Below are 22265 nucleotides of genomic sequence, written 5' to 3'. Positions count from 1 at the left end.
TCATTTTCAGTGGCTTTGTCATCAGTGGGAATTTCAATTCGTGCCGGAACATTTGCGGCAGGAATGTATGATTTTGTCACTTGCTTTGTTTCTACAAATGCATCAAGTAATCTGTTTGCAATATATTGATTATGGACAATTTTTCTAACTTCTTGTTCGGAAGCATTCGTTTTTGGATCATATATTTTCAAATGCATTGCATTCCATGTGAGATCTATTTCCTTCTTATTTGGGTCCACTTTCTCTCCCCTAAGGATGGGAATATTGTCTCATTAAAATGACAATCTGCAAATCTAGCATTAAATAAATCACCGGTCATTGGTTCTAAATATTTGATAATTGATGGACATTCAAATTCAACATAAATTCCCATTCTTCTTTGTGGACTCATTTTTGTATGTTGGGGTGGCGCAATAGGGACATATACTGTACATCCAAATATTTTTAAGTGTGATATATTTGGTTCTCGACCATGCACTAATTGTTGAGGTGAATATTTATGATAAGCACTTGGTCTCAATCTTATCAATGACGATGCATGTATTATTGCATGTCCCCACGCAGATGATGGCAATTTCGACCTCATTAATAATGGTCTTGCTATTAATTGGAGTCTTTTAAACAATGATTCAGCCAGACCATTTTGAGTATGAACATGAGCTACTGGATGTTCTACGTCAATTCCAATTGATGTGCAATAATCATTAAAAGTTTGAGATGTAAATTCTCCGGCATTGTCAAGCCTTATTCGCTTAATTGTATAATCTGGAAATTGATTTCTCAATCGAATGATTTGAGCAAGTAATTTCGCAAATGCTACATTTCTAGTTTGTAGGAGACTTACATATGACCATCGTGTTGAGGCATCAATCAATACCATAAAATATCTAAATGGCCCAGAAGCAGAATTAATTGGCCCACATATATCTCCATGAATTCTTTCTAGAAATTTAGGAGTTTCAGTAGCAATTTTATTTAAAGATGGTTTGATTATCAATTTGCCTTGTGAGCATGCAGAACATGATAATTCATTTGGTTGGGGAATTCTCATTTTCTTCATTGGATGCCCAATTGAATTTTCAATAATTTTTCGCATCATTCCCACACCAGGATGACCCAATCGGTCATGCCATAAGTTTATCATTTCTTTATTATCTAACTTCTGGTTAGACACCATGTTTATCTCAACCGGTTTTATATTAATGCGATATAATCCCGATGAGTATGCTGGTAATTTTTCATGAATGCTTTTCGTGCTGCATTTTTCAGATGTGATGCATAAATATTCAGTATGATTTTCGATCATTGTTTATAAATGATAACCATTTTGGCGTACATCTTTCAAACTTATGAGATTTCGTCGAGATTTACTCGAATATAAAGCATCATTAATTACTAGCTTTGTCCTATTAGGAAGTATTATTTGAGCTTTTTCATATCCCTCTATTAGTGTAGTGGTTCCAGAGATTGTGGTGACATCTGCTTTCACCATCTTCAACTCAGAAAAATATTCTTTGTGCTTTAGTATAGTGTGAGTTGTTCCACTATCTAGGAGGCATTGATATTTGATTCCATTTTCAAACTGATCCATATCTTCATATTAAATAAATAGATAGTTAAAATAAAATTTCATTAACATAAGGTGATATCAATACATAAATAAAAGGAGATTGCATATAAAAAGAAATATAACTAAATAAGTGCCACAACATTATTAAGAAAAATTCAAATATTTTCTTCTTATTCTTTATCATTTTCATCGCCATCAAAATAGAAGTCTGAAAGATCAAGATTAGGCATCGACGTGGTTGCTTTATTATAAGGATCGACATTGGGCATTGAGGTGCTTGCTTTATTAAAGTTTGCTTCCACACCTTTTCCTTTATTCTTTTGGGAGGCTAGATACAGCTCAACCAAATGTTTGGCAGTACGACATGTACGTGACCAATGCCCTGTCAAACCACATTTGTAACAAATACTTTCTTTTTCTTCTTGATGGCTATTTCTATTATGATAGCCAACTTGTTTTCCCCTTCGAGAATTATTATTGTAATGATCATTTTGATAATTTTGGGGAAAATGGCCTCTACAGGATCCTTGAAACTTTCCACCATGTCCATAAAAATTTCCACAACCTCGTCCTCGTCCTCTTCCTCGGAAATTTCCGCGTCCTCTACCACGGTTATTATAATTTCCACGGCCTTTATTTTCAACAACATGTGCTTCAGGCACATGTGTTTTAGTAGAGTGTGTCTCACGGATAGCTTGAGATCCAATAGGTCTCATATTATGATTTTTCTAGACGAGATCATTGTGCTGTTCAGCCAATGAGAGTACTACACTCAAATCTGAATATCTTTTGAAATTTCTTTCTCTATATTGTTTCAGAATAATGTTTGATGGATGAAAAGTAGATAATGTGAGTTCAATCAATTCTGCATCAGTCACCGGGTGCGCACAATATTTCAACATTGATGCAATTCGGTATAATGTTGTATTGTACTCACTGAGAGTCTTAAAATCAGAAAATCTTAAATTCTTCCACTCATGGCTAGCTTGTGGAAGAAGCACCCTTTTGTGGTGATCAAATCTTTCAACAAGAGAGTCCCATAATGTTTTGGGATCTTTTATAAATAAATATTCAGATTTAAGGCTATCATGAATATGATGCCTCAAGAGGACTAAGGCTTTGGCCTTTTTTTGATTTGTAGCTACCTTTATTTTGGTAGCTTGAGTTTTATCTATTGGATCCTTTTCTTTTACTTCCAATACAGTATGTTCAAGTTCTTGAGCTTCTAAGTTCATGATGGCATCTTCTTTCCATTCTAAGAATTTTTGTCCAGTTAAATCTAATATGTTGAATAGCCTTTTGGTAATTTCTGCCATATTTGCTTCTTGATGATTAAGGGTAGATCTAATACCGATAACGTGTTAAAACTTAGAGAGATAAGAAGAAAGTAGAATGAGTAAAAGTTAGAAGATAGAGATGTTTTTACTCATTGGTGTAGTTTTTACAATGGTGAGCTTCCATATTTATAGGCAAATTCATCCACAATTACATTGAATGCATTCACATTAGGGTAAATTCATTAATTACCTTTCACACTATATTCATTAATTACCTTTCACACTATATTCATTAATTACCTTTCACACTATATTCATTAATTACCTTTCACACTATATCTCAACAGTGGCAACAATATTCCAATTATATTTCTCCTTAAAATATGGCGAATTTGTTGCGGACCAATTTCCACTTAAAATGTGGGAATTTGTTGGCAACTGCCCTAGTCGCAAAATTCCATGATTTGGCGACCAGTATCTTCTGGTAGGCATTTGGTCACCATTTTTAAAGACCCATTTAATTTGGTCCAAATCAATAATTATTTGTACTGATAGCCTGTGTATCATCATTAAAGCCAATCAAAAAAGAAAATCAAAGATCTAATGATTAAAACTAAAGCATTTCATTAACCGCCAAAAAATCAAATGCATAATCTTGAATGTGCTGCTGTTATAAGAACTTTCCAAAATTAATCGTTGGTCTTTAACTACCTGCTATTAATATGTTGCAGTGTGCTTTATTGTTTGAACTCTTCCCTTTACATCAACAATCATCAAGTATCTATATTACATCCTTGATTCCCTTAATTCTTAAACACTGGTTGGACACTTTAATTTGGTTCAAATTATGTGGAGATTTTAACTTACATTAGTGCCAAGATATTAACTAATTATCATCATTTCATAGCTTAATAGAAGAAATTAGCACTAATAAGTCCATTGATGAAAATTTTCAGATTCAGGATACATACTTGATGAAAACAGTTTAGTAGCCTCAACAATGGTCACAAGAAGTGTCCCATGTAACAATACTTTGCCATATATTTCTGAACCTGCGTCATAATTCAATGTAAGAACTACCAAAAAGCAATGTATTCAAGCACCTCGTTAAGTTGGTAAATATAAGCATTATTAGTGATCAGGAAAAAAATAAAGAAAGAAATAGTAAAATACCAAGGGTTTCTGTGCAAAAGTGAGCAGTGGTGCTGGTGAGCGATGTGATGGGTGGTTAGGCCCTGGATATCCACGCGACAGCAGCCACCACAGTAGCTTTGAAGCCCAATGCAACGTCCTCCATGCAGTAGCATCATGACAACTGTTCCGACATATTAAGGCTGCCACACAAGAGCATCACAACCAGCAGGTAAAACTCAGCCAGCAATCAGTCTCTTGACCAGCACAGCAGCAGCGAAACACGCAACAATTCAGAAAACAACCTAGAATCAAATCAATCAGTACCATAAAAAGAGTACTACAACAACCTTTTGACACAATAGGGCTACCACAACGAACAATCTAAGAACACTCCTTCCACAGCCTACAAAATGATTCGCATTAGGTAAAATAAAAGATCAAGATAGGGATCAAAAGACTTAACACTAACCTCAAAATAATCGATAAGCTTGCAAGATTTTGGTCCTAGTTAAACAACATAAATGAGTTGGCCTTCGTGTTCCACAAACAAAAGTTGCCATATACACAATTTTTGGTAATATGATTACGTGTTTTTTTAACATGATGTTAGTATATGACTATTATAATCATATTAAATAGTCATTTTTTTTGTGTTTAAAGTAACTCTTTTACTAGTAAGATGGACTAGTCAAATGGTACTCTTATGTATATTATTATTCCTCTTAATTTTCTAACTAATATGTAGGCATTTGATGTCATTTAAATTAGTCAAAACATGATCATACTAGAAACATTTTGAATTGAATATGATTTACTACTTGATCATGAATTTTGAAAGAAGTAATGGAATTTTATTATATGATCATTATTATGACTAATTTTATGATGGGTGTTAAATTTACTTTTAAGAGGGTAATTATTTGGTCATCTATCATGAGGGTTATGAGAGTTTTATTACATGGACCTCTTTGATGATTAATTAAATATTAGATAATTATGAGTGTTAATTAGCTCATAACAACTAGTTTATAACGATTATATTATAGCAACTGTTTTTTTATGGCTAATTAGAATTAAATTTCAATCATGCTTTTATCGTGTAAGAGTTAAAATTTGTTTTAAATTTTTAATGAGGAGGATTATTTCATGACCAAATAAAGTTGCTAATTTTTAAGTCATCTTATTATCTAAATGGGTAGTAGTATGTTGTTGTAAGTTGCAAGCCTTAAAGTGGTGGTTTGTTAATTCTTAATTAGCTCCTTTAACTTTTGATGATGTATAAGATCATGAATATGAGTAGTAGAGTCTCATTAAAATTGCATGATTATTTTGAGACATAAATGTTGATTGATTTCTCCTAAGAAGTATCAAAACTCCGTATTTTTAGTGGATTGTTAAGAATATTGTTGTTATTGGAAGATAGTTATAAATTGACTAAGTGGTGTGATTTTTATAACTTATGAGTGAACTTTGACTTATGAGATGTCTTATATGTTGTGTAAGTGGGGGTTGTAATTTGTATTATTTACTAATTGGGTAAATTCACAATATTCTTTGAAAAAACTAATTATATAGATTAAAGTACCATTTTCATGAGTTGATAAATTATTGTGCATGAGGACTGAGGTACAATATAGATGACTAAATGCCTAAAAAGTGGTTTGACTTGTGAAAATCAAATTCTACATAATTTGGTGGTTAAGTGGAAAATGTAGAAATCTATTAGTCCTTAGTAGTCTCTTTCATAAATTAATTTATTGAGTAAAAAAATTTTATAATCTAACATGGTTTGAAGTTTGCTCATTAAGGGTAAGAGATTTTTTGAAAGAGGTTTATTCAAAATAATTTATTTCTTGATATTTAAAGACTTGATAGTAGAAGTTTGAAAACATTATCTTGTCATGTGGATTGAAAGCATCAAGCTTCGTAAGGTTTTGAATATGTGGTTTAAAACTTTTATAGTTTAAATATGTATTAATCTTGATTTGTTAAAAATGTGTAGTAATTATTTAACTTTTAAAGTGATTCATAAAATTTAGAGTTGTTAGCATGTAGAAACTCTTTAAAGATAAGAGAGAGAATAAAACTAGGAATTTAAATTATGGAACTTATCCCTTGGTGACCATTATGTAATCTTCTTTAAATATTGTTAAACTCCTTGAATGTGGGGTTATTATAAATATTTTCCTTGTCAAAATATTTATTTGAGTATTTTTTGATGAAATTATTTAAAAAGTATTTACTAAAGTTTATTAATTATTGTGTTCTTAAACCTCTTTAAGTATGTGATGTTCCTTGTATTTCCCTAAAATTTTTAGCTCAATCGTGACCATAGAATTCTTTTATTTTAGTGAAATCAAGGGTGTAGAGTCCTTCTTACCCTTCTCATTTTCAACCCTTTCTTAATGGATCTCTAAAGTTTATATATATATATATGTGTGTGTGTGTGTGTGTGTGTGTGTGTGTGTGTGTGTAGGGGTGTTCAAAAAATATCCGATTTCGAAAACCCGATCCGAAAAACCCGCTTTTCGATTTTTAAAACCGGGTAAATTACCCGGTTTTCCAAATTCGGATATTTCGGGTCGGGTACCCGGTTTTAAAACCGGGTATTCGGGTCGGATACGGATCGCGAATTTTGGAAAACCGAGTACCCGATATCCGGTTTGAGTATTTTTTTTTTTTTTTAAATGTCAAAAATGAAATTGAAAACCCTAAATGACTTAATCAATCAGATTCCTTCTACCTTGCGCCGCCTCCTATTCCAGTCTTCCAGTATAAGCCATTCGATATTCCTTGTTCTTCCTCCTTTATTCTTGCTGCTTGCATTCTTCCTCCTTCACCATCCGCCTATTCTAGTCTTCCAGTATTCAGTATTCCTTCTTCTTCCTCCTTCATTCTTGCTGCTTGCTAGCTGCTGCTTGCCTTCTTCCTCCTTTACCATTCACGCCGTCATCTTTAATTGGTTAAGTTCGTTTCAATTTTTTTGCCATCTTCTTCTTCAGTTCTTCTTCTTCTTCTTCAGTACCTATTTAATTTTGGTTTTCGCCATTTTCAATTTCGTTATCTTACTTCATCACCATTTTCGCATTAAACGATTTTGTCACAGAACATCTTCACTCTTCAGTACTTATTTAATTTTTTTTTTGCCATTTTCGATTTTGTCACAGATTTAATCTGCCATTTTCAGTAGTGAATTGAAGATCTACATGGATTCTTACCCACCGGTTCCACCATCTAGATTTTCGGTAGTTCTTTATCATTTGTTCAAAATTGAGATATTTATTCTGATATTCTGTATTTTTGTTGTGATATTCTTATTTTCGGTAGCCATTTAATTTGATGAACTGTTGTTTGTGAATTGATTGTGTACAACTAATGATGAACCGATTGTGAATTGTTTACTTCTACAAATCCTTTGTTTTTCGCGTTACATTTGGAGAAAATAATTGATTAGGAATCACTGAATTGTGATGAACTGATGAATGAACTGACTGAAATTGATTCATGTAAGTTGTGAGTTGTGATTACTGATTATGTTAGCTGAAAGGTCTTGGATGAAATAATGATGAACTGATTGTGAATTGATTGTAGTATTGTACAACTAGCGATGAACTGATTATGAATTGGTAACTTGTATAGAACATGGGGTCGTCTTTTGATGATAATGGAAATTCACTACCGAATGAAGGAACTCAATTTGAAGAGAGTGTTAATCACTTGTTCGATGAGGATGAAGATACAAGATCACCAATTAAAAAACAGAAAAAACAACCTCGTGCAACGACTGGTACGAGGAGTAATAGGTCAAAATGGTGGGATCAGTACACAGTTGATGAATTGGATTCAACAATTGCTCATTGTAAGTATTGCAAAACTTCTATTAGTTGTCCTAGCAAAAATGGAACAACTCCTTTGGCTAATCATATTAAAAGATGCAAAAAATATCCTCCAAATTTGGATATGAAGCAAAAGAAAATTGAATTTGATATTGCTAGAAGAGTCAATGAGGATGGTAGTGTTGATAGTGTTGGTGTTCCGAAATTGTGGGAATTTGATTATGATTTGTGTAGGAAAAAACTTGCTACAATGCTTATTGTGGATGAATTGCCTTTTGCTTTTGTTGAACGTGAAGGATTTCGTGAGTATTGTAGGGCTTTGAATCCTTTATTTAAGATTCCTTCTCGTAGCACTGCCACTAGAGATTGTTATAGTCTTTTCATTGAAAAAAGAAATGAGTTGAAATTGTTTTTTCAAAAGTTGAAGTCACGAATTTGCTAACAACAGACACTTGGACATCAGGGCAAAACTTAAGTTATATGTGTTTGACTTCACATTTTATTGATGATAACTGGAATTTGCAAAAGAAAATCATAAATTTTTGTCCTATTACTGGTCACAAGGGAATACTCATTCGCAGAGCCGTTGAAAAATGCTTGATTGATTGGAATTTGAAAAATATCATGACATTGACCGTAGACAATGCAAGTTCAAATGACATAGCGGCCAATTACCTTAAGAAAAGACTTAACATTTGGGATACTGGTTTGTTGGAGGGTCAATACCTACATATGAGATGTGCGTCACATATTTTGAATTTGATTGTGAAAGATGGTTTGAATGAAGTTGATTTGTCTGTTTTGAAAGTTCGCGTTCTTGTGAAGTATGTAAGGTCTTCTCCTGCTAGGCTTAACAAGTTTAAAGAATGCATAAAAGAGGAGAAAGAGGAGAGCAAAAGCCTTGTTGTTTTGGATATTGAAACTACATGGAATTCAACTTACCTAATGCTTGAATCTGCTATCAAATTTAAAAAGTCATTTGCTTCTTTATGCATGAAAGATTCTGCTTTAGTTAAGTTACTTAGGAAGTTTGGTGGTGCTCCTACTGAAGAGGATTGGAAGAAAGTGTCTACTTTCTTACATTTTTTGAGTGTTTTTTATGATGCAACTTTGAGATTTTCTGCTTCTCGTTATGTAACTTGCAACTCTTATGCACATGAGATTTTTGGACTAGATTATTGCTTGCCAACAACATGAGTGTCGATGATGAGGGTATGAGGAAAATGGCTACCAATATGATGGCAAAATATGACAAATATTATAGAAACATCGATAATATCAATATTTTAGTGTTTGTAGATGTTCTCCTTGACCCTAGGCATAAGTGGAATTATGTTGATTGGATGGTGCGTGCTTCATATGATGCCACAAAAGCTACTCCCTTGTTACTAAAGATTAAAATGGTTTTTCAAAACTTGTTTGATTCTTATTCTTATTCTACGCCTCCACCAAAGACAAGTGGAGCTACTTCCTCCACTTCCACCTCTTCAACCTCTACCATTTTTACTCAAAATGGGACTCAAGGAGTGGGGAAAGTGAACCTTATTGAACTAATGAATTCAAGATATCAAATGGAGACAGGTTGTTCATTAACCAATCTAAACAAAAGTGAGTTGGATAGGTATTTAAAAGATGCATGTGAACCTCATGATTCTAACTTTGATATTTTACTATGGTGGAAAGATCAAACAAAAAGGTATCCCATTCTTCAAAAGATGGCTAAAGATGTGCTCACTATACCTATTTCTACCGTTGCTTCTGAATCGGCTTTCAGTATTGGTGGTCATATTCTTGATGATTTTCGAACATCATTGACTCCAAAGATGGTCGAAGCCCTTATTTGCGCACAAGATTGGCTTCGTATTTCTAAAACTCCTTTAGCAATAGAGGAGAGTTTGCTTGCATTTGAAGAGATGGAGGAAGGTTAGCATAAATTTTTAATTATTTTTCAATTGATTATTTAATATTTAAGAGTAAAAGTATTTATTCTTTAACCTTATATTGTTCGATTGTTCCTTTAATATTTATGAGGAAGGTAATGCATTAACTTTGAAGCATCCGGAGGTCATAATCGATGAAACTCTTGACGTCGGTGAAGATGATTAATGGAGCTTGAAGTTTCAACTTAAAAATTTTAATCGCTTGCTTTTAGTTTATGGAATTATGGTTGTATTTCAAATAACTAATGCTTGTATTTTAATAGTGTATGACTAATTAAGTCAAGTATTTTAATATTATTTGAATTATATATTAAAAAAAATGTTAAAAGAAATAAGGAAAAAAAAATTACAAAACCGGGTATCCAGTTTCCGACCTGGTTTAAACCGGGTACCCGGATTCGGATCCGGAACAGAATTTTAACTATCCGGAAAACCGGGTACCCGGTTTTTCGGAAGCGGGTCGACCCGGTATCCGGTTTTGAACACCCCTATTTGTGTGTGTTTCATGAAATTTGAAGACCTATCAACAATTTCATTCATTCTAATTTCAAGACAAGAAAACTACAAACTTACTAAAATAATCTCATCACAATTCTATCACAACACTATTAATCTTTAATTCTTTAAAGTTATAATTCTTTTAATTCTTAGAGTGTAAAGTAATTAACTATTCATCACAAAATTCAATTTAAGCTCAATTAAATTCATTTTGGTGAGAGTGTACCTTAAAATGACCATAACGTCCCCTTGACAGATCCAAATCATGTGTTTCTTGAGCTTATCTTGGGTAAAATTTCGATACGAACAACTTTTGTGAAATAGCGTTTTTGCTGAAAATGGCCAGAAACGGGTTAAAATGCAATTTTCAAAACTGACAGATTTTAATACGAAAATCTTCTTCAGCGTCATAATTCAAGATAAAAACTTAGAAAGTTAATAATCTAGATTACCAATAAACACATAGCTAATTCTCCATTACAACTAAATCATTCACAAAACCTTGAAAACAAAAGGCCCAAATTGATTTCATCACATAAACCCTAATTTCTTTAAATTGATAAAAACTAAAATTAATGGGAGAATTGAGCTTACCCATAATTAAGGGAGATTAGAACTTAATAGAGCTTGAGAAATCACCATCTAAATAAGTCATAATTCCCAAACCGAATTGAAACCCTAACTCCTTATCTTTCCTTTCTTGATTGAACAAGTATTTATGGTTAGGAGATGAAGAAAAGAGAAAGCAAGATGAATGAGAATAATGAGGTAAAAGAAGACTACTAATAGATTGCTTCTTTGGTTTTGTGTAGGATGTATGAAGATGGTTTGGAGTTTTGGCATTCCTCCATAATCTGATAAGTTAACATATGAGGTGGATGAAATTGGTTTTGCTTGGTGTCTTATTTCATACGTAATATTTCAATTCGTTTTTTTAATACATTATTATTATTATTATTATTATATTTTATTTTTCTTCTTCCTTTTAACATAAAACTATCTATTTCCTCCTTACAATTAATTTTATAGAATCCAAGCTTTCTTTATTTATTTAGTTTCAATACTTAAACTATTCACAAAACTTACTCGGTTCAAACTAAATGTACATTATTTATTTTTTTTATATATATAATGTTAAATATAAAATAAGATTCAACATAATAATTCTTAAACATTATGGGGTATTACAATACTAATCATAACAGAAGCCACCTTACGTATGAATCCGAAGTTATTACGATGCAACCAAATCTTCATAATAAAAAAAAATAGTAGACGAAGTAAAATAAATTAAAAACAAAAAACACAATAGCGTAAAAATTAATGCAATTATTCAAATGAAGAAACTGACGCAACAACATGAATAATCCGAATTTAATGCCAAGAAAAAAATCATAAAAAATAAATTTAAAAAATAAATTAGTGCCTCTAATCGAAGATTGGAATCACAACAATATAAAAAAAAACAATAGAATCAAATCCAATCGATACTAAACCGAACCCACAGACTTATCCGCGTATAATTGAAGGAGCAGGTGAATGAAGAAATCAGTATAAAATAGGCAATTCAAAACAACATCAATCCAAATAGCAACCAAACACCATCCGAATTGAATGCAAAACCCAAGCGATGAAAATAAAATTAAATATTTTGAAATGATAGCTGATGTTTGGAAGGGCCAAACGACTGATCCAACTAAACAACACAACAGTCTAAAAAATAATGCCATGAATCAAATTATTAAGTTGACTGCAACAAAATGATTATTCCAGATTAACAATGTAGGAGTAATTACAACAGTATAAAAAATAATGCAATCCAATCCAATCCAATCCAATGCCAAACTGAATTGAAGCACAACAGGCAACAGAACAATAGATACAAAAACGAAGAAACAATGGAAATAGGCAAATCAAACACCCTCATTTCAACCTGCAACCAAACAGTATCCGAATTGAATGTATGAATGCAACAACGAATTGGATGTATGATTACAACAGTCAATGAATGTGTGAATGCAACATTAACTGAATTTAATGTTATTTGAATATAAAAGCTTCTTCAACCAAATGGAAAAATGAATTAATGAAGCAACCAACTGAAACAATTTATTATTTTAATGCTAATTGAATCGACACAACATCTTTTGATGGACCAGGTGAATGAAGAAATTAGTAGGGTGTTCAAAAATATCCGGTTTGAAAAACCCGATCCGGATTACCCTGTATCCGATTTTTAAAACTGAGTAAATTACCTGGTTTACTAAATTCGCATAATTCGGGTCGGATACCCGGTTTTAAAACCGGGTATTCGGGTCGGATACAGATCGCAAATTTTGGGAAACCGGGTACCCGGTATCCGGTTTGTATTATTATTATTATTTTTTTTTTTCAAAACCCTAAATTGGCTAAATGACCTTGGGCCTTTTGAAATCCCGTCTTCATTGATTCATTCTTGCTGGCTGCTGCTTCCTGCTTGCATCTTCAAATTCATTCCAGACGGTGAGACGTCATCTTCTTCAATCTTCAGTCTTCACGCCGTCATCTTGCTTCTTCACCATTCACGTTGAGACGTCGACAAGAATCCAGACCACTGCCATTCTTCTTCTTCACCGTTTTTAACTGGGTAAGTTTCTTTCAGTTCATCACCATTCTTTTAGTTCATCACCATTCTTCTTCTTCTCAAGATCTTCTTAATCCGAAACAAACCTGATTTTTGGTACTTATTTAATTTTTTTTTTGCCATTTTCGATTTTGTCACAATGATGTAGCCATTTTCGCATTTTAGCCATTTTTACAGAGATTTAGCCATTTTGGTACTTATTTAATTTAAGTTGGATTTTCTTAGTTAGATTTTCTCAAGTCTGTATGTTCTCAAGTCAATATCTTCGCAAGTCTGTATATTCTTCATTAGTTAGATTTTCTTCTTTTTTTGGATTTTGCCATTGAATCTATTTGAATGGATGATATATTGAATATTGATATATAAATTATGCAAAAAAAGGAAGTCTGTATTAGTTTGCAAGGTGATTGATGAAAGTGAACTCCTATTGCTGGTAATCTTGATTGAATTCTGATATTTAAGTTTAATGTTTTGAAGTTGAATGCTGATATTTATGTTTAATATTTTGAAGTTAAAATCTTGATGAAAGTCTGATATTTGATAAAAAAAAAAAAAAAAAAGTTTTTAACAAAACCTGGAGCTGGCCTGCTCAGTTTCTTTAATTTTCAAATTTTTCTATGAAATGAAGCATACATCAAACAACTCTCATGTCAACAAAGAAATTCTAAGATCCCTACAAATGCCTTTATCACAAATTATAATACACAAAAAAGGATAGACCACATTGGCAACATGAAACTGATTCTCAGAAGTTAGAAACCTCAAATCCTAAAACATAAGTAAAATGGATGCCAATTCACAAAGCTTAGCTTACACACTACACTTGCGTGCCCCAAAATGAGTCAGTATGTACGATTATACTGCACATATGTATACAGCAACACACGTTTGTATACTTTCAACAAAAATCACAACTATATATTCTTCCAACACAACAATCCACAAACTCAAAACATATCCCGTACTACAAGCAGGCTACTTCATAAATCATAACAAGCTGATATCCACAACACATTTCATGTGCTCTGAGTTGCTATAAGTATTCATTTCTTAAAGATGCTACTACTTTCCCCATCAGCTTCTTGAGAAGATCTTACTCCTGAGCTAGTTAGCAACAAACAACAGAGACAAGGGAATGGATCTCACGACATATTTGAGCAAATTCCAAAACTAATCAAAAGCAAATCTGCTTATTACAACTCTTGTTAGCACCAATTCTAGGTACAATAATATCAAGGTCTTAATCAGAATAGATTAGCATCCGCTGCATGAACCATAGATCATTCCTAATGGTCATCACATTGCACTATTTTAAGTAGTTTTTTACAATGTAGGAAAACTTCATTGCTAAAATTATTCTTGCGTTAGTTTTAACAATCATAAACTTTATGCAATATTCCAACTATTTCAAATACAAGATATCAGATAACCACATAATTGTACAAATTATACAAAATTTTAGCCGTAATCTTTCATTGTCGACCATTTTTCATTATAACGATCTAATTCTAATATGCTACAATATAAAAGACGAAGATTTACTAGCACAGAAAAACTGTATAATAGTTAAATATTCAATGTTGACCAAAAGAATAAGGAACAGTCATTAAAAAAGAAGCAAACCAACAGTAGTTGAATCAATGCCTTAACCTTGCAATTGAGAGTCGAGAGAGAACAATGAAGTACGATGGTGCAGTGGTATAGACTGTAGACAATGGCGAAGACCTAGCAGTGTTCTCATCGCACTAACCTCGGGTCATTTTATGCAATTAATGGGAATGAAAGCCCATTCTGCCAGGGGGTGTTAGGCAGGTGGGATTTGAGGAAGGAATGAAACTTTGTCATAAAAATAAGTCTAAATTTTTGTTTGTTTAAAGGGAATAGAAATAGAGAATGAGATTAAAAAAGATAAAGTCCCCAACAAAAATGTGTTGAGGGAGCATAGTTGTTTTGTTTTAATGTATGTTAGATTTTGAGTTTTTGTGACCTAATAGTCTTTGTTGAGGTTTGGTTATTGAAAAGAGGAACTAAGAGAGGCAATATCTCTTACGGAGGTGATGTACCTTAATTGTTATTTTATTCTTTAAATCATTGACCTATGAAGTATTGGTAGTTAACCACATTTTGTTATGTTTTTGATGTATATTGTAAAGGGTATAATTCACAAGTCTATGAGTCACTTCAGACTGAGGTATTAATTATGGTAGTTTGATGGTTTTCAGCTAAAAGAATTGTCTTTTAAAGGCAGGACTTAACAAATACTTCGTCTATTCCCTTGATATCACCCACCTTTTATTTTGGTTCATCCCACTAACTTTGCCCTATTACTATTTTTGACACGTCCCCACCACATTAACACATCTTTACTTTCTATTTTCTCACTCTTATTTCACTAATTAACTCACAAAAGGAAATTAACCCACACAACCCAGTTTCTTAATCTTTATGCCATCTCTAGAGGAGCAAAATAAGGGGGACAAACTGTTACAATTATACTGACATATATTGGGGAAAGTGTGTTTTGAACTAAGCTTTATGGCTAACAAAGATGATATTTTTAGTCATTTGGAATCACTCTTTATGGTTTGGTACTTTGAAAATTCGCAATGATGATCCTTTATCTCTTATTGTCTTAATCTTATGGACGTTTTGTTTGAAGGACTTGGATAATTTAAGAGTAAACAACGTTTTCAATATTATTATTATATATGATTGCAAATTACTGGTAGCGTAAGTGATAGATTGTCTATTTTGGGCAAAATTATATCATGTGTTCAAAACTGTCATCCCTACCCTAATTACAATCTTAAAACTAAAGAACTATTAGAAATTTGTTATGAATTGGACATTTCACTACTTGTACTTTTTTAAGGTTATCTTATGGTTTTGTTTATGTTGAAATTTGGGTGAGGTTAAGAATCTGAAATTGAATATAGAAGCTGTTTGAATTTTCCTATTTTCTCTTATGCTGGGTAGTTAAAACTATTGTTTAAAACAATTGAATTAATTTTCTAGTCCTAGTTACCTAGAATAGGAGAAAAGGGAAGGGAAGGAAAGGGAAAGGAAGGGAGGAGAAAGGGGAAGGATAAAGATTGATGTTTTTTTTTGAATTTTTTTATATTTTTGAAAGGATTTGTGTAGTAAAATATGTAAAGGAGTTATATTTTTTCCATTACTCTTCCCTCCATTTCCCTCCTCTTCCATTTTGGTATCCAAATGAAGTTATTGTCACATTTCTATTGACTTATTTTCCTTCCATCCAAACATAGTATTAATCGATGTTTTGCCGACCAAGAGATTGCAGTTGATGTATTGTGAAAATGATATGGATTAAGAGATGATAATTGTAAGAATTAATGAGTGATAACAGACACATATGAGAAGAGAAGCCATTTTTGTAACCTATGGCTCAAGTCACCAAGGATTTGCAGTCATAAAGCAATTGCTCTTATTTTGTTTTTACATTGTAAAGAAAGACTAAAAGCCGTTTTTTAAAACGATACATTTGAACTAGTTTTATTTAATTTTGGTTTTGAAAAGCCTTAAAACTAGAAACGACAATGTCACCGAACAACTCCTGAATTGTTATTCTTCATTTGAGATTTTTGGTGAGTGATGTCAAAAACTGAAGTGTGGTTACAATTTGTATGAAACTGTCAAGGGATTGTCGTCATTTTAATGATTAGTATCAGTACTTGTATGTTTGTAATGTTAATCTTGTAACGTTGGTGGGCTAGAGCATGCTCTCAGGTCATGGATGGAAAAAATTAGTCTTGTAACTTTGGTGGAAGTTACATTGAAAAGGGTCGTGGTAAGGAGTACTTCATTGAAATATTTGAGCGAAGTTTTTTAAGGTGTTCTCCTCAATGGAGATTAAAGTGTTGATACATGATACAAAACTTTTGTGAGATTGACAAACTTGAATACAAAAAGACATGTGGCTTGATTTAAATGTCTATAATTCATATATTTTTTTGGAACTCTGCCTGTGAGTGTGTGTTTCTTATCGCATGTCCTGAGCTTGGATAAAGGAGGAGGGTGAGTAATAGATTAGTGATAACCAACTTAGTAAAGCGTAATCAAATTCCATGACCATAAACCTTTTATTGGTAGGTTAGTGATAGCTTGCACGGTAAAACCTACTCACATCCCACGATCATGAACCAAAAATCCATCGTGGTAGATCTATACCCAACTTAATGACACACTACACTATTAGGCTTGTGTGTTTAGAATAGTAGGCAAAGGTTGTTAGGTCATCGTCTAAAAGTATGTCGCAGTGGGTACTAAAGTGCCCATACAGGTTTTTGCTATGTACTAGAAATGTAGAAGCAGGGCCCATTTTGAATTTCACTCTAATACGGTTTGTTGGTTGCTAACATGTGGTTAAAGAGGAGACATAGTTACTTGGTGACTTTTAGAACTTGAGTAAACGCAACCCAAATTGTTAACTTTTTGACAAGGATAATAGGGATAGTTGCAGAATATGCAAGGTTATTCCAGGAGAGTGTGTAGACACCCAACACAAGCTCCTTGTCCTAAATGTGCACTTGTAAGTGAAACCAAAGGTTATGAAAGCAAAGTAGACACAACAACATTCCATTACCTCAATTCCATTAAGTGACACTTACCTAGAGTGGGGTTTAGGAGGGTCGGATGCATGAAACGTTACCCCTTTTAATGATAAAACTAATAAAGAAGATGTTTCTAATTGACTGTTGGTACTTAACGTCATGTGCAACATCACATAAAGAAGAATTGCACATGATTTAATGAACCATGTTACTTTAGCCCCTTATAATTTAAAACCAAAAAGCTATAAAGCTTTGGCCCCATCGAAATAATGAACATTAATATAATTTGATGCTAAAGCTTTTGCCAAGATAATTGTTAAAAATATTGATTAAGAGATGACCTCGGATGTAGAGGATACTCGATGAAAAATGAAAAATTATATCACTCTAATAACTAAGGTGATTTTAGGAGATTCAAGGGCTACATTCATGGTTAACAAGGATAATCATGGTGGAACGAGAAGGTCAATGCAATGATCTAGAAAAAGAAAAAAAACATGCTGTCTTGCGTAAGAAAAAATGCAGGATTGAGGAAAACTTAGCCAAGCATAAGGAAATTAAAGCAAAGCAAAAGTAGCTGTTTGTAAGGTGAAAATTAAAGACTTTTGAAGAGGTATTTGAATAACTAGATTCTAAAGAAGGAGAAAAAAAATATCTATAGGATGATAAAGAGGATACAAGCAAAAAATAATGACCTCTGTGTAGTATACTATATTAAGGATAAGAATTCGAATATTTTATTTCTAGAGAAGATCAAAGGAGGAAATGTTGCAGGGGACACACTATCACTCTCTTGGAAAAAAAATTACAAACTTTTCCAAAGAATACAAAATTCAAATTTGGAGAGGGCTTTGAAGAAAATGAGTGCGGTTGGGCCCCGTTGTGTTATGGAGTTTCTTAGAGATATTGGTGTAACTTGGCTAACCTATCTATTCTACAAGATTGAAGGACAAACAAAATGCCCAATGACTAGAGAAGTACTCCAATACCCATTTTACGAAACAAAGGTGATCTCCAAGATTGCTCCAACTACCAAGGCATAAAACACATGAACAATACTATGAAGCTATAAGGAAGAGTACCAAAATTAGGGGAGTCAAACAGGTCGGGTTGGGTCATTTTCAGGTTCGGGTCATATATAAATGGGTCAATAGACCATTGACCTGAACCTGACCCATTTAATTAAATGGGTCAAAAATTGAAACCCGACCTGATCTGTGGCAGGTCGGGTCAACCTGCTAATGACCCATTTAACCTTGCTTTTTTTCAGGTCATTAAACCCATATATTTCAGGTCATTTGACCCATTTGACCCAAATATTCTATTCACATTTTAACTCAAATCAGACTCATTGTGCAATGATATCTTCATGGATCATCACTTAACCCAATTTCAGATTCATCATCAATTGATTTAACAACATCATCAATTGATTCATCATCAGATTCATCATCAATTTAACAACATCAATTGACATGATTACTCCCAAGAACAACAAATTGGAAATACAAAAGCAAACTCCAAAGGAAAATACATAAAGAACTCAATATACATAGCAGTAACAGGATTTGGTGGAATGGAACATAAACAAAATCGAAAAAATCGAGCATTAAGAACAATGAAAATAGCAGTATCAGGACTAACAGCAATGAACATTAAAATCAGAAAAAATCGAACAAAAAAAAATCAGAAAAATCGGACAATAAAAATAAAAGAATGAGAACAGAGAAGAGGAAGGCCTGAAGGTCGAAGACTCGAAGCACTCGAAGACGAAGTGGAAGGCGCACAGAGAAGAGGAATGAGGAAGGCGCACAGAGAACTGAGAGAAGAGGAATGAGGAAGGCGCACAGAGAACTGAGAGAAGAGGAATGAGGAAGGCGCTGCGCATAGAGAAAACTGAAGAGGAATGAATGAGGAACTGAGGAAGGCGAAACCACGAAATAATTTTAGGGTTTATGATTTTGAATGGAACAGAGCGGAGAGGAATGGGTTAATATCGCAGGCCCAACTCCCAAGTGGGTTAATATGGGTCGACCTGACCTGAATGACCCATTTAATAAATGGGTTAAACAGGTTTTTTTCGGGTTTAAAAATTCAACCTAAACCTAACCCATTTAATAAACAGATCAGGTCGGGTTGACCCATTTAATTAATTTGGTCAAAAATCTAAACTCAAACCCGCTAATTTCGGGTCGGTTTCAGATCAGGTTGGCAGGTCGGGTCAGCTTTTGCTAGCCCTAACCAAAATACGTAAGAGGTGTGTAAAACCAATTTAAATATATGCCATAGATCTATAACAAAAAAGATTTGCACATGATGTTTTTTGACTTGAAAATAGTATACATTAAGATACCAAGATACTTTGGTGACTAATGACAAAGAAGGGTGTTCCCAAGAAATACATTGATATTGTGCAAGATATGTATCAAGAACGGAAGACGAATATTCAGATATGTTGATGGGCAACAGAAGATTTTCCAATCACAATTGGCCGTTATTAAGGATTGGCGTTAAGTTGCTTTCTTTTTCGAGCAGTCTTAGATCGGGATGGGCGTGGTTCGGATCTAGATTGGATCATCCAGAGCCTAATTTTTTTCATTAGAACTAAATCCAAACTATAAAAATTATACTCCCTCCGATCTTTTAATTTAGTCCCATTTCCTTATTTGGCAAAACCTTTGAATTAGTCCCATTTCTATTTTTGGCAATCCTTTTTTACTTAAATACCCTTAGTTTACACACGTAATTACGAATTTACCCCCGTAAACCCTACTAACCTAAAATAATTAACATTATAACCTCACCTTAATCATTCCCTCCCTTTTATAACCTCACCTACTCTAAATCCCTACCCATCCCTCCCTCTCTCTCATCTCCATCCTCAAACTGTGTATAACTCTTCGTGTTCTTCAATGATCTTCATCTTCATCATCAAGAATACCTTGGTTTACGGTTTATTATCTTCATCTTCATTTTTTTTCCACCATCTTCGTCTTCTTTGAAACCCTAATGCTTTTAGGGGTTTTTTAAATCTGGTTTTTTTCTTAAGTTTTCTGGGTTTTTTTCGAACATGGCCTCACCAACGTCTTGTCTTTCTTGTTTGTCTTCGTCCCAAGAAAGTGATCCTACGATTGGATCTCCTAACCCGTGGTTCGATTTCTACAATCGCCTACCTGCATCGTGTACGACTTCTGATGAAATGGATCCTAACTGGGGAAGAAGTATAACTTCTAAAGATGAAGAAATATAGGGAATTTTTGATTTACAACTGGATCTTCAAGATCTATACATTGAGAACTTGTTCCCTTCCTCAGATGAAGAATCATTGGATGATGATGATTTGGTGTCTGATTTTGATGTTCGAGGCCCATTTTCTCGTATGGATACATCTTTCCTCTATGACTAATGATGATTTTGTTTATGTGCTATGTATGGTATGCATGTCTTTCGTGTTCTGTTTTTGTTGCCCTATGATTTTTTTTTGAGGGTAAACAATTGATTATAGCTACAAAATCCCTAAATCCATTCATTTTGCCACCAATCTAGGGTTTTCAGTTCATAAGCCACCAAACATTATGTTTAGGAGGCTATGTTCTTACCAGATGTAGGAGGCAATTAGTATGAAATTTGGGTTATCTGAAGTCAACGAAAGATTTAATATCCGCATGCGCATGTGGCGAGAGGGTTGCTCGTTTTCAATTGCCGTTCAAAAAACGTTGAAGAAATCAAGGAAGTATTGAAGAGTTAGCTTATTTTATGATTTTGACGGTTTTTGTAATTTATTTGATGTAATTTTCTGTAATTTAAATTAAGTAGTTTAATGGTTGTGTAATTATAAAAATTTCGGAAATGTATTAATTTCAATTAAGTCTCAAACAATGTCAAACCCAATTTTCCCTCCAAAATTCATTCTATGTACTTTATTAATCAAAAAGAGAGAATCATTAACAATTAATCTACTTACTTAAAAATACCCAACTACCACCTTTTACATGGACCCCACACAACCCTTAATATGCGTGCCCAAGGAAATGGGACTAAATTAAAGGATCGGAGGGAGTATTGTGTAATTTTCTTTCATTCATATAAAAAACATTTTCTAATACTTTATACTTATTGAGAAATCAAATGTATAAAGTTTACCAACATTTAAGTTCTTAAAACAAAAAATTCATCAAATATTTCATTTTTATAAAGTACAAATACTACGATCCCATTTTAAATTACATAAAACAACAAAGTTTCAACTCAAACATACCAATCCACATAGTAGTTTTTATATAACTATTTAATAAATAAATGCAAAAAATTCTATAGGTTAGATTTAAGTCTTAAAAGTATAGATGTGGACTGAACTTGAAGCCGGACCGTTAGATTATGGATCTAGACTCGACTCGAACCTTTAGGGTCTATAAATAGGTGGATCCAAACCCTTAAATTAGGTTCTGGTTAGGTTTAGACCCTTAGGGTCCAAGACCCATGCGCATCCCTAGTGCTAGATAAGATAACTCGATCGATAGAAGGAGACATTCCTTGGTGCAGGTTGTTTGTTGACAAAAGTATTTAGGTAGATGAGACTATAGAGGGGTAAATGCTAAGTTAAAACAATAAAAACAAGACTTAAGAGGCACGAGAGTTTAGATTAAAACAGAGTAAGACGAAGATGCTGCTAATGGTTTAGAATGTTGGACTTTAGAAATGATCATAGTAAGAAGATAGGAGTAACGAAAATGCTAATGCTTTAATGATTTAGTGAGCATACTTTAGAGAATAAAATTCAAAATAAAAAAATAAGAGATGGTTTTGGAGTCGC

At 33.2% G+C, this 22265-nt stretch overlaps 1 protein-coding gene across 1 annotated transcript; it reads right to left on the bottom strand.

Moving 5' to 3' along the window:
- Nucleotides 1-2298: 2298 nt before the first annotated feature.
- On the bottom strand, nt 2299-2886 carry LOC130818549 (uncharacterized). The gene has a single exon (XM_057684715.1). The coding sequence runs from the start codon at nt 2884-2886 to the stop codon at nt 2299-2301; it is 588 nt and encodes a 195-aa protein (XP_057540698.1).
- Between the last annotated feature and the right edge of the window lie 19379 nt (nt 2887-22265).

The sequence above is a fragment of the Amaranthus tricolor genome, chromosome 7 (assembly GCF_026212465.1).
Source record: "Amaranthus tricolor cultivar Red isolate AtriRed21 chromosome 7, ASM2621246v1, whole genome shotgun sequence".
NCBI classification, from domain to species: Eukaryota; Viridiplantae; Streptophyta; class Magnoliopsida; order Caryophyllales; family Amaranthaceae; genus Amaranthus; species Amaranthus tricolor.
This window is presented reverse-complemented; position numbering and strand designations above follow the sequence as displayed.